At 41.2% G+C, this 26712-nt stretch overlaps 1 protein-coding gene across 1 annotated transcript in view; it reads right to left on the reverse strand.

The window, feature by feature from the left end:
• Nucleotides 1–26712, reverse strand: part of RAB31 (RAB31, member RAS oncogene family) — a 59213-nt gene that overhangs the window by 4051 nt on the left and 28450 nt on the right. Inside the window, exons 4-6 of the mRNA XM_082752646.1 lie at nucleotides 14254–14325; nucleotides 12340–12446; nucleotides 7059–7168 (exon numbers count right to left, since the gene is read on the reverse strand). Of these exons, the coding sequence (XP_082608772.1) occupies nucleotides 7059–7168; nucleotides 12340–12446; nucleotides 14254–14325 (289 nt within the window). The remainder of the gene's footprint in view (nucleotides 1–7058; nucleotides 7169–12339; nucleotides 12447–14253; nucleotides 14326–26712) is intronic.

Below are 26712 nucleotides of genomic sequence, written 5' to 3' on the forward strand. Positions count from 1 at the left end.
TTTAATTTTGCTAATGTTTAGGGCATGTTTCATAGATTATTTCACGCAATGAAATTGTTGGCAAACATTCGCCTCTATGCAGAGGCCTTGGGGTCCTCCATGATCTCATTCCAATAAGCACATAATCATGTATAAAATAATAATCATCACAACAGACTGCTCAAGGTAGGATTACGGAAATATCAAGGTTCTGAAGTGAACTTCCCAGGTTAACAGGTGGGAAGCACTAAATCAGCTATATCCCCCTTTCTGGCATGTCTGAAGGTCAGGGTCTGCTCCAATGCCCGGCTGAGTTCCAACTCCTGCTTTTGAATCTGAGATTTGTAATGCAAAGAGATTAATTGGCACTCTGGGAATTGTGGTTCTGAGAGTGCCAGAGGCAAAGGAAGGGAGGGAGGGACAAGAGGTAAAGAAAATAAGAGGGAAGAAAAAAGAAAACTGGAGCAGGAAGCAAGAGAGGCAACAGGGACTGGATGACAGCTCTGCAAGAAGATCTTGAAGAAAGGCAGACGGGGATTGCTCTGCTGCAGCTGGAAGCATGACGCATCATCACAGTAATAAAATCTGCTCTCTTTGTTCCTTTTTGAATGTGATGCTCCAGTTGTAAGCGCTGAACAGATAGTCAATTAGTGTGTGTAGGAGAAAGGAAAATTAATGTCTGTTTTCTCTCAGCTTTCTGACAACGTGCTTGCTGTGGCTCACCTGAGAAAAGCTGGGCTGCCCCAAGTACAATGGTTAGACAGTGGCCAGAAACTCCTCCTAAAACTGCTAGCTGAATCAGAGCAAGGTGAACCCCTGCAAAGTACAGCTTTCTGTAAACCATATTAGCAAAGCCAGCCATCCGTGAATGCACGGCAGAATGCAGCAGGCACATCTTACCCAACAGTTTTGGCATTTGCATATGTGACCCTTTGTGCTTGTAGGACTTATGGCAGTCACACCTCTTATCTCCCCAAATCCCTTCATCCTTTGAAACCAGTTTCACTGGTATGTTAGAATTTCCCAGTGTCTCTGATGTGGGTTATAAAGTTTGGCCCAGTAGTCAGTCTCTATTTTCCTCTTCTCACCCATACTGCAGTGAAGCAGAATTTTCCCAATTTATGGAGCTGACAGCTGTTTACTTCACGCAGTAAATTTTCATGCAAGGTAGCACACATTTACAATAAAGGACATTGCATAAGTAAACATAGTTAGGTTGCAATTATTTTAATACTTCTAATAGCATATCTAATAGCATCTCCAAGATTGTTTTTTTTTTTCCAAGCAAAAGGATAAAATTGTGACATTCAAGTTCTTGCAAGGGGATGTGACAATACTGTTCATGTAATCAAAATCACCAGAAAAAAAAAAAATCTTATATGCATCAAAGTAAATAACAGAAAGCCTTTAATTAATAAAAAAGAAAGACTTTAATTAATAAGAGCTCCAATCTTGAGTTGAGGTCATGCTGTAATTAATTTGGGTCTGTTTCAGTTTACTGATTTGGTTATGTTGAAAAGCTCACCTATGGTTGGAGAGAATTCCGTGACCTTACAAGTTTAAGACTAGTCCAAAGGCCAGTAAATTTTGCCTCACTAATCAAAATTTTGAAAGCAAGAGGAGAAATAATCCTATAACACAGGGACCATAAACTGTAAAAAATATAATCTCAAATCTTCTTCCATCTTTAACAGTATTGTGAATGCCCCCCACAAAAATTCAGTTATGAGCTTGGGCTATAGCAAATCACATGCCAAAAGTGGCATGAATTTCACTGTAGCATAAAAGTACTTGATTTGCTTAAAATGTCTTTCACAGACCTCTCCACAGTAGTTCACAGATCTCTACCTATCAGAAGGTAACAGGATGAAAACCACACAAAGCTCTGCAGTTGCCCACCTACAACTCCATTCATGTAAGGCCATTTTATACATTCCTCTGCAGTCTGTCAAGTACATGAGTAGTTAAACTATAAACTCTAGAGGGTCTTTGTTGTTGTTGTTGTTGTTGTTGTTTTTGAATCTCCCAGTATTTCTAGGAAACAAGTATTTGGGTTACATTAAATATTCAATATATGAGCTGCTGGCAAGGCATCAGAAAATCAATAGCTTCATATGTGTATAACTGAGCATTTACCACATGAAAGGTTGTATCCAGAGACAGAAACTCTCTGCTCTAATTAGCAAGCCTACTCTAGGAAGAACTTTCTTCAATGGATTGTTAAACATAAGCCTGTCTTGTGCTCTTAGTACTACCATCAGTAAGACTGGAGTGTGATAACAGCTCTTTACAAGCCTTCTGCAGCGAAACCCCGATAATCCTATTCCTCATTTCACAGAGGATGCTGAAATGCTCCAACCTTGGTTCCTTTGGTAGCACACCAGCCCCTATATTTGCCAGACTTGAAGAAATAATGCACACCCAGAGTTTATTTGTCGCTTAAGCACATGGCTATTTCCTATTTCATTTGGCTAGGTATTCTTCAGCAGCTTACTTGTCCCACTGCCTGTTTACCTTTGGACCTGCGGAGGCGGAGGGCTGTTAACCTGGGAGGTACATCTCAGCTGGCATTTGCAGGGGTGGCTTTTATGTAATCTTCTCTTTCGTATCTGGGGCACCTCCATGCTCAGATAACAGGCAGTATACACACACACACACACTGAAGAGAAACAGCTGGGTGTGTACTAGATTTGAATAATGTAACGAAGGCTTGTTTTACTTGTTAAATGAGCGGGTGTTTGAAAATTACAAGGGTGTGATTGCTTGGGAAAGCTTGTTTAGTCATTTAAAACCTGATGGGTAAGCTGCCTTCACAGGCACAATCAGCGGTCAGTGTACTGCAGTGTACCCATAAACAAGAAGGGACATACAGACGTGGTGTGACCCAACACACATCCACAACTTTTACCACTATTTTTAAATACATTCCTGGCATTTTTGCCGTTGCTGAAGTCTATACAAGTGGTGAGTTCCCAGCATCTCCTAGGGCTGTGATTCTTCTAAGGCTGGGAATCAAAACTTAATTAGCAATCACTTGCATAGACGCTTATCTTTTAAACAAAACAAGAAACCCTAACAAACATAAACAACACAACCACTGGAACACATGAAATAAATACATTATATATAATCATAATATATAATCTTATATATATATAAAAATCTGAAACCCTTTTGATGCCAAAAACCTTTCAAGAAAGTCATCTGGAAAAATTTAATCCAAGCAGGGAATATATGACTGTACTAATGACATTCTTTTCTTGTTTACAGAGAAATAAGCAGCCACGTGATGTTTCACAATCACAGCAAGCCTTCAGTCAGGCGCTGCTAAATGTAATCAGGCTAAGTTGACTGGCTTGCCATCTGAAATCACAGAGGTACAAGAGACAGCCAGGAGCTGCATTTGATTACGCAGCTCGGTGAAAACTCTCCAGCACAGAGGACACCTGACTTTGCTGACTCTTTTGCTAAATCTGCATCCCCAACTTTATTAGCCTAAGTATACTGCCTGCAGAGTCCCTGTCCCACCAGAGTTGCCCCACTGTCAAAAAATCAAAAGTTTTTGCAGATTCTAGTCTTTCACATCTTGTACTTTCATGTGAAGAATTAAGGATAACATATTTGTTTTGAGGCTCTGCAACTAAGACATACCTCAAAGCAGTCAAATACTCGAATCCTGAGACTTATCAGAAAAAAAAAAAAAAAAAAACTTTTAAAAACAATGCAATATAATAACTTTATGGAGGTTACAGACAGATGACTCCATTTATAATTTTGTCAAGATTTATCTGGTTGTTAGCAAAACAATCCAGTTTCCCTTTTATTTTCCACTTTCTCTTTATCATTACATGGAGTAATTTTTTCCCATTATACTATTTCACTCCATTCACAGTATTTCCCCTGCAAAAGAGACAGCTGTCATCCACTTTAGAAAGCTGAAATGGTTATGCTCAAACAGCCTTGGAAATATAATATGTAAGCCAGCAGAAGGTAACTTTTCAGATAAATTAAAATGTAGTCTACCCTTTCTGTTTGCCGCATCTATTTTGGGAAGGCTTTTAATGGAGAAATTCTCCACACGTGTTGGAATCTCCTCTTCAATGCAGACTGCAAAGCAGACAATACATTAAGGTAGTATACCTACAAGAGCCACTGTACACAGTAGCTGCTGCCTCTGCTCTGGGGCTGGGGAGCTGCACCATGCCCTTCTACAGAAGCACAGTGAGAAGGGCACAATCTCTCAGGCAGCATGAAAGCAAACCCAAAGCAGCAGCAAGACCTACAGGACACCACATGAATGAAACTGTCAACAGGGTTGGAGCCCCACAGAGGGGCTTCAAACACAGAAAAGGCAGAAATGTTGCCATGCAACTTGGTCCAAAGATAGGCTATTTTTGAAGTCGCAGCCTGCTCACTGGAGCCCTAAATACAAAGACTGAAGTGGTATAACACATCGGAAAGATATCCCTTTACTCTGTCATAATCATGCTAATTCATTTCTCCTGCTGGCTAAGCGTTTTTCACTTGGTTTTCACTGTATTTCTGTGAACACATACTACCAAATCTCTCCTTTCTCTCCTCTGAGTACTTGATAAAGTCACGAGTACATCCACTGAGACCTAATATTTCTATATATAGAAATAATTGCCTGTGGTATTAAGTGCACTTGCCTGCTTATCTAGTTCATACGAAATTCAATTTAGCTGATTTTCCTCATCTAATATACCCATTATTAGGGGCAGTTCATGCTGCCAGCTGCAGCGCTGCCTATCAAAAATGGAAACTAATTATCTAATTACGTGGCAAGGATGAGTTCCTCCGCTAGAACATTCACAACCATCAGAGACAGGCAAGGAATAAACTATCACAAGGAAGAACCGGTTCCTCCAGACAGCCATGTTACACATTCGCCCTTTTTCAAAGGACATAACAGAAAGGTAGACGTATTCTAGGAAAATCAGTTCTCATTGACAATTTCAAATACAACCCATGCAAGCCCAGCAATACTTGAACAGACAAAACATAATAGATAATACCAGCTGATTTATGAATACATGAAGGGAAATAAAATAAAGACCTTAGAGAAACAAAGGTGAGGTTGAGCTGGCCTCCTATTGACTAGTCTCCTAGGCCTCTGCACCCCCAAAAACAGGATTCAGGGAGAGGAGGAACCACTAGTGATGAAAGAGGATCAAGTCATGGAGCTTTTAAGAACTCTCAACCCCTACAGGCCTGAGGGTGCACAGGGAAAGAGACCCAATGTCACTGCAAAGCTGATCTTTATGATCTCTATCATATCTGAAAGGTTTGAGACATTGAGGGAGGTCCCCTATGACTGAAGAAAGGCAAATATTACATCTGTCTTCCAAAAGGGCAAGAATAATAAGACTGGGGTCTACAGGCTGGTCGGCCTCACTCTGCTTCCTGGAAAAAACATGGAACAAATCCTCTTAGAAGCTGCTTCCGAGCACATGAAAGTAAAGGACATGAACATAAACATGAACAGGACCGCTCAGCATGGACTTAACAAGGGTAAATCATACCTGACAAGCCTTATTGCCCTAAACGACGAAATCTTGCTGGATCTGTGATGAGGGGAGAGAACTAGATGTCACCCTACCTTGACTTCAGCAAGACTTTCAACATTTTCTCCTACAGCATCCTGATATACCCAAGTCAGGCTTTTATTGTCTAGATAGGTAGACTATTAGCTGTGTGAAAATTTGGCTGGATCATCAGACTTAAAGGCCACTGGTTAACAGCATGCATCTACCTGTAAGCCAGCTACAAGTGGAGTGCTTCAGGTACCTTGCTTAACATCTTTTATTGGTGACCTGAAGGAGAAAAAATACACACCTACTCCAAGCCTCAAATTCAAAGGTGCAGTCAATATACTAGAGGGCAGGGCTGCTGTTCAGAAGGCATTAGGCTAGAAGGAGGAGTGAGACAACAGGAGCATTATGTGATTCAGAAAGGACAAATGCCAAGTCCTTCATGGGGAAAGGAAGAGCCCCTGGCTACAAGACAGCCTGGGGACTGGCAGCCCAGGGAGAAGCTCTGCCACAAAGGACCTGTGGGCAGCAAGTTGAGCACAAGCCAGCAGTGCTCCCTGGCAGCAAAGGTGGCCAACAGCATCCAGAGTCATACCAACAACACTTAAGCCAGTAGGATCAAGTGAAGTGTTTAGCTCCCCCTAGATAGTGTAACGCCTGCTGAGTAATGCTTCCAGTTTGGGGCACCACAACCTAAGAAAAATGTTGGCAAACTGGTGTGGCAGTGGCCAAGAATTGAACCAGGGGAGGTTCTGACTTGATATGGGGTGTGGTGGACGGAGAGGGCCATGCCACTGTGAAGACTATTTAAGTACTGAATTTGGCTGCCCAGACAGGTTGTGGGACATCTACCCTTGGGCCCAGCTGGAAAAAGGCCTGAGCAACCTGGTCTGAACTCACTAGCAAGTCTGTTTTGAGGGACAAGTTGGACTGAAGGTCTCCTGAGGCCTCTTTCAGCCCACAGGGTCCTGCAATTCCCCCCACTCTTAGCCAGAGACTCAAAGTGGAATTTGTAGGACACAAACTGAACCAGACATTTTTTCTGATCCTTGTAAGGAACGTCAACTTCATCTTGTTAAAAGACTTAGAGAGATTATTTATTTATTTGTTTGTTTGTTTGTTTGTTTTAATGGATTCCACTGCAATGACTGTTTTCTACTTGTTGTAGCCCTCCAGGCATATTTCTCAACATTTATGTTTTTATCAACATGATGATAAGATCAGCAGTGTCTCCTCTACAACAGACTTGGTCTGAAACATAAGATATGACCCAGTTTGGGATTTAGACACAGATTTAGAAGGAATAGGCCTACCCTGTATCTACTATGTTTTGCTCTAGCACATTCAAAGTCACTCTTAGCTTACATCTGCATAAAAAGCAGCCACACTACTGGCCTAATGAATTTCTTGATGTCCTTGGGAAAGAAGACTTTAGACCCGAAGCAGACAACCATTTCCAGAAGCCCTCTAAACAATCACCATTTAAAATAAATAAGTAAAATCTTGTTTATAATATAATTTACTTACTTATTCCTTGAAAGAGTTCTTCAATGTTAACAGCATTCTTTGCACTGGTTTCAACAACAATTGCACCTATAGATTCTGCGTATTCTTTGGCATCCTTGATAGGAACCTCCCTATAAGAAAATTGACAAATAAATGAAAGCAGTTTTTCAAAAAAGAATTTAGTTTAAAAAATAGCTTCTTTGTTGTAATTGCTCAAATCTTTATCTCAGAATGATTAATATGTGTTGATAAACCATGTGATTCCTGCTTCCACCCTGGCCCACATGGATACAGCAGAGTAACTCAGGAAAGACTGATCCAAGATACAAAAGACCATTGTGGACTTCACAAAATAATTTGTATCAAAAGGCCCTGGGTTTTGCTTGTTTTTTGAATGTGTCACGTAGTAATATTTGGAAGGTAACCAGATCTAGAACATACATGTTTATTCAAATTAACCCTTTTGATCACGTACTCGATTTCCTTCAAGAAGAACTCCTTTCAGTGAGTTCTTAAAAACAAGATAATCACAACAGTACTGTGGGTTAAAGTGTACCAAATATCTCCAGGGACAGCTACTGCCCATCATCCTCTGAAATAGCTTCATTTTCATGTTCTTTTTTCTTCTTTCTCAAACACATAAAATGACATGATTGCGATACACGTTTCAGGTGGTCATAGATGCCTGCCTTGACAGAAATATACTTAAAAACAACGTTGCAGCTAAATACTGTCAGTTCAGTACAACCACACACATTAAATAAATCTGAAGCTTCCTGCAGCGCAACACTGGAACATTAAACACAGCCTAATCAGAAAAGCATTAGTATGCTCGTCCTCCCTGCAAAAGAAGTCATCTTTTTCTTTTGTCATTTAGTCACACTCAACATACCCGTATTTCACCAATGACCGATTTACAGATTTGTTGACCTGCTGTTGAATGCATGCCTTGAAAGAAGTGAGATAAATTAAATGACAACCCCATTTATTTGTCTTTTAAATGTGACCTTAGTAAGAAAAGCATTAAAACACTAGCAAAAGACCTACAGCTCTGCTGATGCAGCCAGCAGCAGTACTGTCCTTACCATGTATTCAGACAACATAGCGTATGACTACTGTGGAAGAAAACAATAAGAGCATCGCATATCTAAGAGTTTGCAATGTGAAGGAAAGTAAGGCAGGCTCTGAAAAGAAATATGAAAGCCATTGACTCCAAGCTCATTGGCAAGAACAAATCTGAGAGTACCAGATTCGCTGGGGGCATAAAACCAATCTGTGCCATGTCACCAAAGTGATGCCATCCTAAAATCACATGTCCTCATTTCGTAGCCAGGGCTTCATGTGTGAAACATTGGTAAATGCAGTTCACAACATGCAAAATAACTGCTTCAGACACAAAGCAAATCCCACGCTGATGTTGCATCTGCCTGAGCCAGGTGGCTACGCTGATCCCGGCTGTGCCTGCCATTATCTGTAACCCCTGCTCTTCCTGAATTTGAGCAACATCTCAGAAAGAGAAACTGAATGCTAACATGTGAACACATGCTGAAGTACCAAGCCACCAATGTTACTTTTATTTCCAGTTGTTCAGTATTTCAACTGCTGTGTTTTGTATGGCTTTACTGTTGCATGTTGCACAGAATTTGCTTCAACACCTTCACCCCACAGCTGTGAAGTACTAATCCAGAGATTCCTCGTACAATTTCTTCCTATTACCAGTGTCTCGGACTTTAACAGGAGGTATCTCAGTGGGAGCACAACAGTGTAATTTCCCAGTTAGTTTATGGAGGTATATTATTTTAAATAATTCAGGTCTGCTGCTCATGGGAAAAATCTAAAGAGGCAGAATAGTTTCCTGATTTATTACAAATGGTTTCCAAAAAATTAGACTGCAATTACAGTATCTGGAGCTTGCTTCCACTACTTGCTTCTTTTTATTACATGTCTTTCTAATGAAGAAGGCACTGTGAAAGCAGCTTTCCCCTTGCTAACTGTGAAACTGCACCTTGGCCTTTATCATGAAAGGTATTGCCATCTGTGGATGGCCATGGAGATTAAAAAAAAAAAAAAAAAAAAAAAAAGTAAAAAAGAAAATTAACTACATAACATAATATTCAAACCACAGTAAAGCAGACATTTCAGAGCATAGGGTTATGTAATGCAGGCTTGCTGTAACTTAGATAAGAAAGCAAACTTCAGCATTCCAGGAAAAGATAAAACAGCAGCACATGAGAATATTCCAAGGAAGCATCTCAAAACTTCTGAGCCCTCTCTGATGACATTTCTAAAGGAAGCCTATAAACTCCCACAGCACATGGCAGTAAATATCTCCCTCCAGTGCTGCTGGAACTGAAAACTCCACTTGATGTACATGTGCATAGCCTGAATGTCAGTCCAAAAGAAAAAGCAGAAATGATCAAACTCTAAGCCAATAAGTGAATAAACATTAAGATGGGTGAAGAACCACCATCATAGTGTTGAGAAAGCTGAGAAAGTTCCAGGCCTACAGGGAAAGTTAGAAGAATACCCATTTTGAAATTTATCAATTATTTCATTTTATGCTTTCCAAAGCGTTCTGTTGATTCAATCCCCATTGAGATTTTCTGAATAGTTACTGAAATAAATAAGTATTCTAGATGGATAGGGGAAAGACCTGAGCAGGAAATTTTGATGGATTCTCTAACCAAGGACCTGGCACTTTCCAGTGAACATGATATGTTAAGAAGGTGCACCATATTTTCAGAGAAGTAATCACTACTCAGTTGCTGTTATGACTATTACTTCTTTATTGCTCATATATATATATATATATATATATATATATATATATATATATATATAGGACATTTACAACTTTTTCATATTTATATCTCAGCTTCTGCCTTTGAAACTACTTTTTAATGACCTGTCAGAAGGACAGGACACATATCAGTAGGAAAAGGTTATTACTTAAAAATATGCCAAACATTCAGCAGTATTATAGTCAACAGCATTATAACAAAGATGGGGATTTATACTAAATAAAACTGCCTGTCTAGCAGTAGAAAATCCTTCAAAGTGAAGAAGAAATTTACTTCCACAAAGCACCAAGAACTGCTGATAGCCTATTAACAACACTGTGAAAAGCAGCATGACTACTGTGTGTCCCAAATCCATCTGGCAGATCAAACACAGTTTTTAGATACTAAATGAGGAGGGTAACATGGCCAATGATTATGAAAAATAGTGCCAGCCTTTTGCCAGAGGAAAAGAATCAGTTCCTACTGCTTCCATTCATACCTCCTTATATTGCCTCCTACTTTCATAGAGATGGCAGAATGAAATCAACTGGGACCTGGTCAGCCAGTCCTCTATTGCTTCCATTCATGTAGGTTTTTAAAGCAGCTGTCTCTCTAATTCCCAACAAAATATCTGCCAGAAGTTCTACAAAACCAAACAGAGATGCCAAAAAAGCATACAAACAGCAGCTTGCTTTTGTGTGCTCACATTGTTTTACTTTTAAATTCTCCGTGCCCAAACACATATGCATTTCTACTCATTGAAGACAGTGTGATAAATTGGTGACACATTCCACCTATAATCATTTTTACTGAAGACACTTTTAAGACATAAAGCAGACAGAGAATACATACAGATACATGTGTTGCAGAAACAATCAGATTTCTGGAAAAACTGAGAAAATAAAGTGTATGATACAGTCTGCTCTCTATTTGTCCACCAAAAATCTCTTTAAATTCACATTGCTGGATGACTTTACAAAGAGAAAAGGCTGAGGGGATGCAGAAAGAATAATTGAAGAGGAAAAAAATTCTCAAAACTTTTCATAATTATGTGGGGGAGGGCAACAAAATGACTAAGACACATTAGTTCATTGAAGACAATGAGCACCATGCAAACACTGGGATATTTTGTGCATGGAAGAGCTGCACTGGCCAAACAGGAGCAAGAAATGGATGATCAGCAATCAGTAGACGTAACGTCTGAGTAAACGTGGTGGGTAACGTGGCAGGAAAAGCACAGTCACTCACTGAGGAACCACGGTATTCTCACAACACGTCTATAGTGCAAGCTTTTCTTCATGTCCCTACATTAACACGTCTCCAGTAGAACACATTTGAAAGCTTGCAGCCACAGCAAATGCTACCAGAAGGGAGGGGGAGGAGAGGCTATAGATTCATTTGCAATTAGTGCCATTTTTGACAATCTCCAAATTTATTATCCTTGATTTAATCGGGCAAATGTATTGCTCAGAACATTTAAGCAATAAATTTGAAGTGACTCTCAGGGCAACTGAAAGCTCAGATTCCTGCCAGCTGATTTTAGCTTATATTTTTTCTGAACATCCTTTCCTCTTGTTTCTGCTTCAAATTTGGAGACCTTTAATATTTCATAGTACAGGACTCAGTTTCACCATGCTGACAAACATATCACTTCATCATGTAGGAGATACCAACGTATTGTGTCCCCCATTCTTAGAAAACCAGGAGTCTCCAGTGTCAGGGCTTGTTCAGGTTTTACAGAAAGCTGTGACTCAGTTTTGTTTTGGTTTAGGACTGACTGAGGAGCGAGGAAAAAAAAATTACACAGGCTCAACCCTTATATATTCCTTGAGTCATTAAACACTGCATCACTTACTTCAAGACACACATGTGCTTCAGAGTTCTAGTGAACCTGGGTCAAAATAATGACTATAAAACAATGGGGATGTATCTGAACAACTGTGACAGTCTTTGACATCCGTAAAAGAGAGCCAAATATAGCCATGGAGCTGAAGCAAGAAATAACAGTCATGGACTGACACAAAGGTTTCACTGTTGTGCAACAGAATGTGCTTCCACTCCCCAAAAGGATAAATGCAAACCCAAAATACAGCTAACAAGCAAAAGAGTGAATCTAGCTTCGCTCTCATCCCAAACAACATAATCTCAGCAGATTCTGCCTTCCCCTCACTCTCCCAAGACGTTCTTGCTCCGCACAGGTGACAAGTCTTACCTGAAGGTCACGCTCGAAGAAAAATACACACACACAAAAAAAAACACACACTTTCTACATCCCATATGAGACAGCTTCAGTCATTGCAAAGCATAAAGCACAAGTTCTCAAAATTACTCTGAATAAAGTTACTCTACCTCAGGCCCATCCTTCTAGCTGAGTTTTTCATTGCTGGGTTTGCTCATACCATAACACATTCCGCATTTTTAACATGATTGGAAGACAAAAGTAAAGCAAATTGGTTACTAGAAGGAAGAAAATGCAATCAAAGTCACTGCAATCAAAGCAACAGGAAAAATGGATGCATTACCTGATATCAGAAAGATCACATTTGTTTCCAGCGATGGCCATTACAATGTTTTCAGGACCATGTTCTTTTAGTTCTTTCACCCATTTCTTCAAAGTATGAAATGAATCCTAAATCAGAGAGATGATAAATAAGCTAAAAGCGTAGTTGCCATTGATGTTTCTATTTGATTTTTTTTGTTTTTGTTTTTTTTTTCAAGTCAGAGGAGCACAGCTTTGACAGTACTAATGTAATAGTTTCATAGACCTCAAGTCCAAAAGAAGATTGATGGATCTATGCAATCCGCTTTCCAAACTACATCATAAGACTGCCCCAAATTTTCACTATTGTGAAACTTGTTCACTATTTTTAAATTTCTTTATTTTCAAGCATAGAATCATAGAATCATAGAATATCCTGAGTCGGAAGGGACCCTTAAGGATCATCAAGTCCAACTCTTGACACCGCACAGGTATACCCAAAAGTTCAGACCATGTGACTAAGTGCACAGTCCAATCTCTTCTTAAATTCAGACAGCAGCACTGAATGTTTCTCTTAAATATTCACTGACGAAGAAACTGCCACAGCTCTTCTTTTAAGTTTATTTAGCAACTGATTTCCTTCATTTTTCACATGAGCTTCATTTGTCTCATTTCAGCTTTTGCCTAAGGGATTATCTCAGTCACTCTCATATTTTCAGCAATGTCCAGAAGAGTTTTCAATGACCCCTCTCTCTCCTTCTCACACACACAGCCACACTCCTGTATTTCCAAATTTGTGACCTGGTAAACCTCAGTTTACTCATTAGTAAATGAAAGAGACAGGTGACAATTCATCTGGCTTTTCCCCTCCAAGTACAAAATTCAAATACTTTTTGATGATACCTATCTTTTAATAGCAAATTTTCTACTTGTGCACACTACTGAATTAATAGGATTAAAATCACTTTTATTCCTAGAAAAATTCATTTTACTACATTAACTTTAATATCTCCAAAGAGGGAGCACTGTCAGTCATTTGGGAAAAAACACCCATTCTACTCTAATGGTCAACTCTGTGAATTTTAGGCATCAAAAAGTGAAACACACATCTCCTACTTTCCCCTCTATTTTGTGAGTTGTTCCACATCAGTTTGGAAAAAGGATGGCAAAACCAAGTTCTATTCTTACAACTCATTGCAAGATCAACTAACAGACATTTAAATTACAAATAACCATCAGTTCAGTATAATTCACTCATTCTCATCTTTTCTTGGCAAATTAGCAAAGGAGAATAGCACCACTGTGCTATAGTGGCCACCATCTGCTGCCATAGATCGTTACACTAATGCACTGGAGAACCAACTCAGCCTTGTCAACTTAGCAATAAATAATTCAATTTGCAAGATAGGAATAAAATGCAAGTGAACTGTTATGTCCATCCATCCATTAATGTCTCCTCTAACTTGGCTTTATCAGTAGGGGGCTTCTTTCAAAAACAGGAGAAAGGAATTCAGCTAGAGCCTCCAACCTCCTCTGGCTAAGAAATGAGGAAGAGCAGTTCAGCATCTGAAAATACAATTTTCATTCCAAATGAATAATGTTGAGCCAAAGGTCAGAGACTTATTTCACTACTGGTTTCAAAGTTAAGCAGCTATGGAAGACTTCAGTCCTTCAATGCAAACACGAGATTATATGCTTACTTAAAAATAATTGGTAACATGTAAACGACAGAATTTCTGTCCAGTTGACGAAGCAGCTAGCTGTTGGTTGTTTTTTTTTTTTTTGCAGTAAAATTCATTTCCACCGGCTCTGGGTGTCCCTGCTGAGCAGGGGGATCAGACCAGATGACCTCCAGAGGTGCTGCAAACCTCAGCCCCGCTGAAGCTGTAGGTTTTGCATCAAACCTGGGCCCAAGCAGAGCACTTACCATAGGCAGAAAGCATGCAGAAAGCCTTACCTGCTTGGTGATATCATAAACTATCACAGCTGCTGCTGACCCTCTGTAGTACATCGGAGCCAAGGAGTGAAACTGTTAAAACACAATGCCACACCAAAAAATAAATAAATCGTGAATAAAACATCATTTGTCCCCTAGAGACCAGGCCTCGGTGGTGGTTGTGGGCCTCCAAATTTCCTTAAATCCCCATGAAACAATGAAAATGGAGTCCTCCCTCTTTTCTCCTGCTGCTCTTCATCCTGCTGGACATAGTGGTCTGCACTATGGGCTCTCTGCAGCTTTTGCATTACAGTGCAAGGACTCCGAGGAGTTCTGACATGAAATTCCCTGACATTTGGAAGCCTCACCTGACAACATATATACCCCTTACACTGGCAAGCACCAAGGTTTTGCTCTGTAGTTTTTAACAGACTGAATTCAGCTTGGGGTTGAGGTCTGTAATAACACTGCAAATCACTCTAAATTATCTTGTCAGAAAACCATGAACACCTGTCATGTTTAGTTATCCTATCCTGTAACAGTTTGAAAAACACGGGTTCTTGCCATTTAAGTTACTCTTCAGCTCGTTTCAAGTCAAACATCCTTTTAAGAAAAAACAACACAATAAATATGTTCAATATAACAACAGCTTGCCAATGAGCAGCACAGTTTTCACAATTTACCACGACTAAGCACCTGATTTAGAATTGCATCTTATAATTACACAGAGAGAGGAAGTCGAGAAGCCTTTTTGCTGATTCACCTAAAGCTATTCTTAAGCAAACCAAAAATAATCTGCCTTGGAAAATACGCTTAGCCTCACTGCACTCATGGAGCCATTTTGCAGATTTTCACGCGTGAAGAAAGTCACCTGTAAAAGCTTTGTACAAAACTGCAGCTAATAGCTGAAGATGGGTCCTGAACCAACTGTGTTATTAGGGCAGGGCATGAATTTCAATGCCTGGTGAAACCTTTGTAGAGGCCCATGTGTCACACCGCAAGCCCCTGCAGTCTCATGGGACACATCTTTGCCTGGAAACTGTACGTCCAGGCAAAGCATTTACACCTAGGCAGCCCAGGAGTGTCATTTCCTATGCAACACAGAAAGTGAGTTATTCATAAGAATACGAGGCCATGTGCCAGTCTGTAAGCTGTTCATCCAGTTCAAGGTCGGTGCTTGCCGGTACCAACGGGGAGGATGCACACGCAGTAAGCGTGACAGATGGCCAAGAGCTGAAGTGCTTTGGGGAGGGATGCAGGTGGAACAGCTCATTAATAGGAGAAAACAGCAGGAAGGGGGATGAGGGAAGGAGAGAGGAATCAGCCGAGCAGCCAGGTCTGCAGAAAAGGGATCAGCCAAGATCCTGAGGGAGTCAGGTAGATGCATGTCTGCCAGGCTTTTAGATGGCGGCCTTATTGCATGTTTAATGCTGTAAATGCTTTTCAGCATTTTTAGCCCTCCAGATCACTACAGAAACCTCCAGTGTGTTGTGTTAAAGTACCCTGAAAATCAGGGAGCTTAAGTGAGGAGGGCAGTCTGACCTTTCACCGTGGATATGCACCCCTCCCAGTCTGTAAACTTCTGAGGAAAAAAATTACATATCCCCTACACATACCGGTTTGGTTTTAATCTAGATGACAAGGCATTCATGAATTTACAAAAAGCTCCCAGATAACAGTAATCACACTTCACAGGAGCCATGCAGTTAAGCTCACATGCTTTGGATTCCTCCAGCACTGGCCCAGAAAGCACACTGGAAAGCTGTGCCACTTCTTGCGAATGGCAGCCCTTTTTCTTTCGACCAGGTGATGAGAACACTTACTGCAATAACCTTTCCCTGAACAACACTGCCAGTGTTAATGCCAAAATTAAAAACTGTGCAGAAAAGTAGGCATTTTCCACTGGATCCTGGACAAGTACGTTTTAATGAAACCAGGAGGCAACCTACCAATATTTTGGTAGGATTAATTTTGAGCTGGGTTCCCAAACCAGCTTGTTGTGCATTGGGTAAACCACAAGCTCAGCCAAAAGGAAGGAGTGGGAAAGCATGGTGGAGAAAAATGAGGAAGGGCAGGACCACTAGATGCCAGATTGATAGTGGTTGTTCAGACTACACTCAGGTAGCTATATACTTGCAAAATTACTTTGTGCACATCTCTCTGCAGGTACAGCCTAGTTCTGCAATCACTTTAATTTTTTTCCTTTTATTTTTTTTTCCCCTTTATAATGAAAGCCATAATCATTATAAATCAGTGAAGGTAAAATGCAAAAACAAAGAAACCCTCTTTCAAAACATTTTGGAGATTAATTAATCACTTCAACAGCATGTCACATTCCATTAACAGCAACACCAGACTCAGCCAGCTGACCCTGTCCTTGTGTCAGGAAACACAAAGTGGCACACAGAGGCGCAGCACGCAGGAGGAATGCGGTTCCTCTGCTGTTTAAGACAAAGTAATCCTTTCAAATATTCCAGTTCCTTGCAAGCTTGTGAAGAGGGAGGGCAAGACCACAGCAAGGGAGACTCAGAAAGGCAACTGCCTTTGAAAGGCACTGAGCTTCAGTATAGATGTTGATAACATGTAAGTGTGACCTTCCTGCCCTGTAGTGCTGAAAATCTATTTACTCGCTCAGCTGACGGGACAGTTATTTCCCCTTCCATTATTTTACTGTAATATCTTGGCTATAAGGCATTTTAAGAAAACATTTCATTCACATTTGAGCATTTTGAGCATGCAACTTCGACTTCTTTTTTTTTTTTTTTAATATCGTGATAGATTTCATCCAGCGCGTACATTTAATGACCAAAATGGGATTACAGTGCATCTTAATGCAATTTCCTAAGGTCTGTAAGGAAAGAAATACTGTAAAAATTTTTAACAACAAAAAGTGCACTAGTAATAACTACCATCAATTATCACAGCACAGAATACTTATCAAATAAAACCAAAATTAAATCCCCTTTTTCATCTCTTTCATATAATCCAATAACAAACATCATGATATACTAAGTCCCAGTCATAAGAAATCATTGTTGTCCATGAGAAAACAGAAAAATAATCTTTGTAGCACCAAATAAATCAATGGGCATCAAAAAATTGTAACTCAAAATAATTTTAATAAAGTAATAATAGACTCTCTTAACAAATGTGTTTTATCAGCGTGGATTTTCACAGGCCACAAACAAACCAGTAGAAATATACAAATAACTACATTTATTAAATGCCTTCTCCCCCTCCCCCTTTTCTTTCTCTTTTTTTAATTCCACTGCCCAAAAGCAAAGCTGCCTTGAATATTTTTCTGGCCTAATTACCTGGAAAAAAAGAGTCATGCAAAATTAAAGGGATATATAATGCTAATGTGCATATTTTTCACCTGCCAAGGACCAAATGTGGGACAGAAACCCAAAACAAGTATCACACAGAAAAGCAGCTCACCGAGTTAAATCTCATGGGATTACCTTCTGTATTAGAAAAGTACAGTGTCTATAACCTCGATTTTATAGCTCAGTATTTCTGTATCCAGAAATTCCCAAGAAGATTAGGAGAAACAGGAGCAGTTCAAGATTTGGCATGAGGACAGCTCTGCTTCTTAAGAAGGGCTTCCTGAAGGCTGGGTAGGCAGCCACAGCTCTGCCCTATGCATCTTCCCCTTTGATAGCCCATTCCCCCTTCACTGCCACCCCAGACTTAACAAGGAGTCAGCCCCTATGTAACCTACAAACAAGAGCAGCCAAACAGTGAGAGAATCACAGAATCATTAAGGTTGGAAGAGACCTTCAAGACCATCTGGTCCAACCATCACTCTGTTACCAATGTCACCCACTAAACCATGTCCCCAAGCACCACGTCCAACCTTTCCTTGAACATCCCCGGAGACGGTGACTCCACCACCTCCCTGGGCAACCCGTCCCAGTACCTGACTGCTCTTTCTGAGGAGAAATGGCTCCTCATTTCCAACCTGAACCTCCCCTGGCACAACTTGAAGCCCTTCCCTCTTGTCCTATCAGTAGTTACCTGTGAGATGAGGCTGACGCCCAGCTCCCCACACCTTCCCTTCAGGTAGCTGTAGAGAGCAATGAGGTCTCCCCTGAGCCTTCTCTTCCCCAGACTAAACCACCACAGTTCCTTCAGCCGCTTCTTACAGGACTTGTGCTCCAGACCACTCACCAGCTTAATAGCCCTTCTCTGGACACACTCCAGCACCTCGGTGTCCTTCTTGTACTGAGGGGCCCAAAGCTGAACACAGCACTTGAGTTGCGGCCTCACCAGAGCAGAGTACAGGGGGACGATCACCTCCTGGTCCTGATACAGGCCAGGATCTACCAGCTCCCCCTGTCAGAAATAACCACATCACTTAACCTCTTTCAAAAGTTGACCAAGATCCAACATAAAGTCATTCACTGTTTTTCCACGCTGCTCCTACAAGGATGATATCATTTTGGCAATTACCAGAATTCTGACTTCCTAGCTTGAATAACCAAAATTTAAGCATCAGTGCTTGTCTTTAGCTGAAAGATCGATACAGAACAGTCTGTTAGCTTTTGCTTTGCCAGTCTGGCAAACCAGGCTCTTTTGGTCAGAAGATAAGGTAAGGGCAAGAAGGCAGGATCTAACAGCCTGCCACCTGGTGTCCCTTCTGGGCACTGAGAATACCTTCTGTCTGTGTAACGTGTAAAGCATCATGAGCAGCTCACCCAGTACGGAAATTCAGAAGTCCTGTACCTCTCATGCAGCAGCCACAAAAACCATGCCGTTTTGTGCAGAGCCTTAAGGTAGCAGGCAGGGAATACCAACCCATGTCCACCATTAGCCTGCTTTGCTTTTGTAGGGTTTGGTTTCAACCTGTAAGGCTGAGGCCACCACCCCATCCAACGCAACAGTTAAGTTTCAGGGGCATACCACCTTTCATTTAAACAGCTACATCCAGGCTAAAAGGGCCATTCAAAATATAAACAAGGAACATATTTTACCATACCAAAGAACAAAACTAATGACCTGCGTAGCTTCATGCAGTCTCAATGACTCTTTCACACAAATGTTTGAAAACTGGCTTCAGAGCACACTCCTCTACCCACGTGTTCCCTTCGCACTTGTGGCTTGCCATTGCTGCCTCTAAGGAAGAGGTTGTGAGGCCACACGTGACTTATGAAATTTCCTTTCCCGTTTTTCTCTCAGAATCTGACTAAAGACAGCACAACCCTCTCAGCTGTACAGCCCCGTGCCACTGAGGACAAATCCACTCTTAAGTGGTGCAAATGCAAGTTCAGCATAACCCAGAGCTGCTCTGGTTGATTCCAGGAGCATTTGGGGATTTTGCAAGCCATCTGCCATCTTAGATCTGGCCATCTCGATGAAGTCAACAGAAGCTTCACCCATGCAAAGGGCAGAAAAATAGAAACAATCAGCTATTAAGGAATTTGCCATTTATTTAGAAGCTCATCAACTTTTTTTGTGGAAGTTCCTTTGCTTTCCATTTCCCATGTATCCTGTCACTGAAGGGTATCCTTGGTTTTAGGTAACACCTTTTACATGTCCTCTGTACTAACTGCACAGAATGGGGAAGAAGAAAACCACACAAAATAGCCATATCAGAATAATTAGAAGAGATAAACAAATTCAAGGGAGCACAACATAAATCACACCCAAGTTGTGGTAGTGAAAGTCTCTCAACCATGTCTTGTGTAATATTAGTTCAGAAAGCAAAAGAGAGGCCAAATTAATATAAAAATAAGAACTGCCACTCCTGCCTACTTATAAAGAGGCTAACAAATCCTGCTGAAGACAGCTTGGGTTCATTCAGTCTGCCAGGCACACCAGGGAACACTAATTCATGTCTGCAGCTCTTTGCACCATCCTGCAGTGCTACACCCCAGCACTGGCTCTCTGCCACACCAGCCTGTCTCCTCCAAACTCTATAGCCAAAAAGAAAAAAATAATTAAAAAAAAAAAAAATAGAAAACACCCACAACCCCTCAATTGGATTGTTGTTACCATACTGGACTGTAAAGAGCATCACTTGTTCTTGCTGCTGAAGCATTACAATTTTGCCTACACTCATATCCAGGAAGGGTAAGGATGCACAGCACAAGCAGAAGCAGAGCAGTACTCAGAGAGTACTGCACACCTCCTCACATCAAGCACTGAATTCAAAGAGTATTTTCCACATGGTGCCTTTTCAAGCACCTGCAGGTGCATATCAGCACAAGACTTGCTTCCTGACTGGTGCAGTCATTTAGCTAGATTTCATTCTCATTTCTGAGAAGCTGCTCTCAGACTACTTACATAGCCTCTCAGTGGCCAAGACCAAACCCCTCAGCTGCTCTTGAGGTGCATAGCACGAGCTCATTGCAGAGGTCTGTGTGCCATTAACAGCACATATACCACAGCCTGGGAGCCTCTACTTGCCCAAGTCTAGGCATTTCATGCCTCTTTTTATCATCTTCAAGGCATGGCAGCCCCCCCAAAAAATAAATAATAATAATACAGGGTGTGGAGAGAAGCAAAGGCAATAAACCAGAAGTGTCAAACAGATTATCCCGAAACATAAGCTTCTCACACAAGCAGCAGCCAAGGAAGGGACAAAAAATTCCTGACATTCTCAGCTGGCAAAGAGTGAATGGAAAAATGTTATGCATGAATGCCACTATCAGATACGATTTAGCATTTTATAACCTTGAATAGTGTTTGCTGCCATGATTCAAGACTGTGATTCTAGTTCTAAGGAAGCTTTAAAATGTATGCGTTTTCTTATATCAGTGTTTCATGAAGGTCAGAAGAAAAAAAAAAAAAAAAAAAAGGAAAGAACAGTCAAATATCACTCCTGTAAGGATATATAGGAAATCTCAGAATTTGCAAGCTTATTAAATCAGGGAAGATCTGTCTCTGATCTATATGTATTTTTGCTAGTTCAATTGATGATGATTTACATAAGAGAATGAGCATTCTTCTCAAAGATGTAAGAATTCCTGAAGCGAGGAGGGAAAAATGCCAACATTTTAAGGTTATCTATTTGAAAATATTTTAAATAAGCAAAAAATAAACCTTTGCAACATCACAAAAGTGACCTGTGCTGAGCCTTTCCACAGTTTCCAGTCACTAAACACACATGTAAAAGACACCACGCCTAAACCAGGGCTCAAACTACACATGCTGCAAGTTCATTGAAGCTTAAGAAACATGTTAGCATACAATGACTTACCTTGTTTAATGCTCACCCTAAAAACAGGAAAATAAACATATTCACTCACTAGGTCCAATGCCACTTGTGCCCCCATGAACACGCGCTACCAAATCACCCGTTGACCTTCATAGCACACTGGTAGTAGCTCACTGTGGGGATGTCCTTTCATCATGTGTAGGAAAGGACCTCACAACATAGCTGTAGGCTACCATCACAATCACCTAAGTACAACTGTAGAGCAAAATTCAGACGTCTTCACTGCAGAAGCAGCTCGAGCCATTGACACATGCTGTTACCTCCTCTCAGGGCAGTAGGATTTTAGTGGGAATTTAGAAAAAGCTTGGTAATTATGTTGGCAAGGCATGATGTGCTAGTAACCATTGACCTGTTCTCATTTGAGACTGAGTCCACACAGACTGGACAGCTCCAGCACCATGCTGAGTCACAAGGTTTTGTTTCTGGAAAGAAGTCATCTTAGGTTGCAGCCAGATTTTACATTTGAACCAGTTTCTCATGGTTTTGTGGTACCAACATTAAGGTACCCTGCCTCCTCTACCCATTAAAGAGCAGAAATTCACTACTTCTGTTTAGCTCCAACATCTAGGATCCAGCTTAGGATAAATGAGGCAAAAAAGCCCTCCCATCAAGGAACATTTACACACCTTGTCTTCGAATCACCAGAACAACTACTGTCACCCAGAAAAGAGATGACTATGAAATGCTACAGATATCTTTGCCAATCTTTTCCTGGGAAATCATAAAATAATTAATGCTAGAAAAGACCTCCAAGATCATCTGGTCCAACTACTGCCCAACCACCAATAAATTATGTCCCTAAGTACCACATCAATGAACAGTTAAAGGGAAAAAAAAAAGAGTAAACTTAAAAAGGACAAAGATAAATTTTTCTGCCCTAGAAACATGGCCCTCAGGCTCCCTAAGTATTTGCTACAATATTCCTCAGCTGGCAAAATGGAAAGCTGGCAGCCACCCAAGGTATTCAGACAAAGCATTGTAATTAGAAGCTACTTAGGGCATCATGAACCAAAATATATGCTAATAAAAACATCATTAGCTAACTTGTGAAGAGATTGTTCTTAGGGAAGGGAGTCTTTGCTAACAATAACATAATTGCCATGAATTTAAGTCCTGAAGTCCACAGCAACAATTTAAAGCTGATGGGGAAAAAAAATGTAAGATGGGCAGAAAGGGAGATTTGGAAAACAGGCTGGGTGGAGGGAAGGTGACAGTCTGAAAAACAGAATAAAGTGAGCTCATCTGAAAACAAACCAACATCGCACAACTGGGTCTGCAGAGACACAGAAAAGCAGAGGGATTTTGTTAAGCATGCTGCCAGTTTAACGCTTTGCCTACCCAAGAAAGGCAAAAGAAGAAACAAGATAAAAGGATTAACAAGCTTTCTCCTTTTGTCATCAACTACAACATATGTTCTCCACAGCAAACACTGCTGGAAAGCCACGTCCCTCTCCCCAGCTCTCCTCCAAGAAGCGTGCTGAGCATCCTCTGCCACCAACACTGCGATAGAAAAGCTTTTCATCTCCATTTTCTGGTGCATTGTTGTCATTGTGCAGAAGTGACAGCTGCTTATTATCTCCCATGAAATGGCAATTTTAGTTACTTCTTGGCTCTGCCTACAATTCCAAGTCTCCTGACACAAAAGAAATGAAAATAGTATATCTAATATCCACACCAATCAGAAGTTATCTGCTCTCCACAACCAAGCTCTGGCTGGCTGGTCTGTATACTCAGTTTCTTCAATAACACCTAAGCATTACTACAAGCTTTCAAAACCAGTAGTGACCAATGTTTCCAAAGGCTTGAAAAGCTACAAATGGGTATCTGAAAGTTGATTTAATGCCTCAAGGGGGTGCTGAGTGCCTCCAGCTTGCTTCTCTCTCTCCTTTGCTTCCTCACCATCCTGTGTGTGACTCTTCAGAAAAAGTCCCATGAATTTCCAGGTTCTCTTAGCTTGCTGAGGGGGACCAGGAGGCACACAGCATGCAGACACAGCAATAGCTGGCACAGCTGGGGAAGTACATGGTCCCCCAGCTCCAGAATAAGCACATGCATGTCCTGTGCCTGGCCTGGCATTTAGAAGAACAAAGCCAAATTAACCCAATGCTGAAAGAGCAGGAAGTCCTAAACGGAGTTATCAGCAGTATTGACAGTAGAAGCACTGACAAAACTCCCAGACTTTATCACTGGAACATAAAGACTCAACAAAACCAAAGAGAACAAGGAAAGGACAACAGTTGTTAGTCTGCTTACAAACGTATTCTAAGTTGTATTTCTCAAAGCAGAAACAGCATTTAGAATGCATTCATTAACACACTACAAAAACAGCAGCAGGCCCAGAGTTTGGGGTAGGTTGCAAGCTTTGGGTCATCGCTGTTGTTCAGAGGATAGATAGCATGAAGTCATGCTTTCTTGAATAGCATGATCAGAAGGAGCAACATGATGAAGACAACGTAATGACAGTCCCAAATAGAAATTAAAATCAATAAGCTACTGAGAGGCACAATGCGTTTACCCATAAAATGGGGATGTTCCAGGGCAGAGAACCACCTGGAACAACATCAACCTCATCTTGAGAAACTCAGCTGACTTGGTAGACAGTGTTCAACAATCATCAACATCATTTATCACCCCAGATTACAAGAGTCCAAAGGACTGGAAATGCATTGTGGAAATACAGAAGAAAAAGATCCCTAGGCTCCCTTTAGGACCCCGGCCTAGGGATGTTATAATTCATTATTACACATGAAAACCATTAACATAACTTATATGTATCATATTCTGAATAATTTAGCCATATTTGTGGTTGCCACTGCTCATCACTGCTAGAAAAAGGAAAGGAAAGCAGATGTTTGGAAAATGATGAGCTTAAAAGGGGAGGGAGGGGGGCATAAAGGACAGATTTTGTATCCAAGAGTCAAAGCTCAGTCACAGATTTCCTGCCTCAAATGAGTTATCATTCAGCTTCCTAAATAATGCTTATTAATACTCACCTACTTTACAAAACTAATACTCCTAACATGCTTTGAGAGTCTTAAGATTATGCAGGAAAATAGATTCACATTTATACCTACATCTCAGAGACAGAGTTCTATATAAAGTACATAACATGATGGGTGAACAATTAGATGATGGGCTGAGCTCAAAGGGTGATGGTAAATGGGGTGACATTAGGCTGGTGGCCAGTCACTAATGGGGTTCCACAGGGCTCCATTTTAGGGCCAGTTCTCTTTGATGTTTTTTATAAATGATCTGGATGCAGGACTCAAGTACATTCTAAGTTTGCAAATGACACTAAGTTAGGAGGAGTGGTTGACTCCCTCTGGGGCAGAGAGGCCTTGCAGAGATGCAAAATAGAAGCTGGGCAATCACCGACAATATGAAGTTCAACAAGAACAAGTGCTGGATTCTGCACCTGGGATGGGGCAACCTTGGCTGTGTGTACAGACTCTAGAGAGCAGCCACAAAGAAAGGGATCTGGGGGTTTTGATCGACAGCAAGCTGAACACAAGCCAGCAGCATGCCCTGGCAGCCAGGAGGGCCAACCATGTCCTGGGGTGCATCAGGAATAGCATTGCTAACAGATTTAGGGAAGGGACTGTCCTGCTCTACTTTGTCTGAGTGCAGCTTCCCTTCAAGTGCTGTGTGCAGTTTCGGGCACCACAACATAAAAAGGACATAAAAATGTTAGAGTGTCCAAAGGAGGGCTACAAAGATGGTGAAAGGTCTGGAGGGGAAAATGTATGAGGAGATGTCCTTTGGTTTGTTCAGCCCCGAGCAGAGCAGGCTGAGGGGAGGCCTCATGGTGGCCTGCAGCTCCCTCACGAGGGGAGCGGAGGGGCAGGCGCTGAGCTCTGCTCTCTGGGGACAGCGACAGGACCCGAGGGAACGGCATGGGGCTGGGACAGGGGAGGGTCAGGATGGGTGTTAGGGAAAGGGTCTGCACCCAGAGGGTGCTCAGGCACTGGGACAGGCTCCTCAGAGTAGTGGTGATAGCACTGAGCCTGCCAGAGTTCAAGAAGCATTTGGACAACACTCTCAGACATATGATTTAGTTTTTCGTTAGTCTTGTGTGTAGTCAGGAGTTGGATGATGATCCATGTGTGTCCTTTCCAACTTAGGATATTCTGTGATTCTATGATTATGTGCCAAAAAGCTACAAAGGAGGAAAAAAAAAAAAAAGGCGGAGTAGGGCAGTGGAGAGAGGAAGGGGAAAGAATAAGCAAGGAGAAGCAAACCATGGGAAAGCAAATGAACCTTTGCTATCTCTGACCAACTGAAACCCCACACACAGTCTTCTTCAGCTCCAGGCCATTCAGAAATGGAACAAAAAAGGTTCAAGGGAAGGGATTATGCTGTATTTCATGAACGTTTTAAAATATCTCTGTTCCCATCATAAATAACATGCCAAATTGCTAAGAGTCAACAGATTTCAGCAGGCCCGCTTTACGTTATGCTGCACATTGTAAAGAAAAGCATGAGTATTTCCTGCACTTAACAGCAACATTCTTTATTGTCTGCAATTCACACGCGAGGTTTGGAGAACGCAGCAGGATGCAGCAGGACAGACAGTGCAGTCTGTATAAGCATCTAATTTTGCCCCACCCTACCATGAGCGTAGCTGCTTTTTTCTAAGAACAGGAGCAGTGTAATTTAACAGCAAGTTTTAAAGATGCTTTAAAACATGTGCATGGATTTTTCCTTTTTTTTTTTTTTTTTTTTTTAAAATATATTTCTCAACATATTTCTCAACATAAATGTAGGCATAGATTAAGAGAACTCTACAGTCAGCCTGTTGCAGAACACCACTGCCATTAAACCTCTTAAAAGAAACAAATGACCAAACAGGCGTGTATACAATCAATATGAACGATTGCCCGTGATTTCCATTATGGCTTTTTTGAAAAGCCAAAGGAAAAGCTATTTAATTTGAGCAGTTCACTTAACCCACTTGGGGAAAATTAAGAAAAAATAAATAAAATCAAGAAACAAACCCTACATGGTTCAGTTTGCCAGTACTAATTTCAAAACCAACACCAGCAGACACAGCTTGTGCCTACATTCAATGTCCCAGCTCCGGACAGTCTTGAAGTCACCACCAGCTTAGCCAAGTTGCTTTCCAGTGTAAATGAAAGCTGCCACACATAACCCTGGGGAAACAACAGGAGAATTGCCCAGCCTTCAGGCACAGCCCAAGCTGTGGCAAAGAAAGTGGCCAATAACTTACACAGCTGCCCTTAATGATCACGGTGTGGGCACAG

Source organism: Aythya marila (assembly GCF_965140915.1).
Source record: "Aythya marila genome assembly, chromosome: 2".
NCBI lineage: Eukaryota > Metazoa > Chordata > Aves > Anseriformes > Anatidae > Aythya > Aythya marila.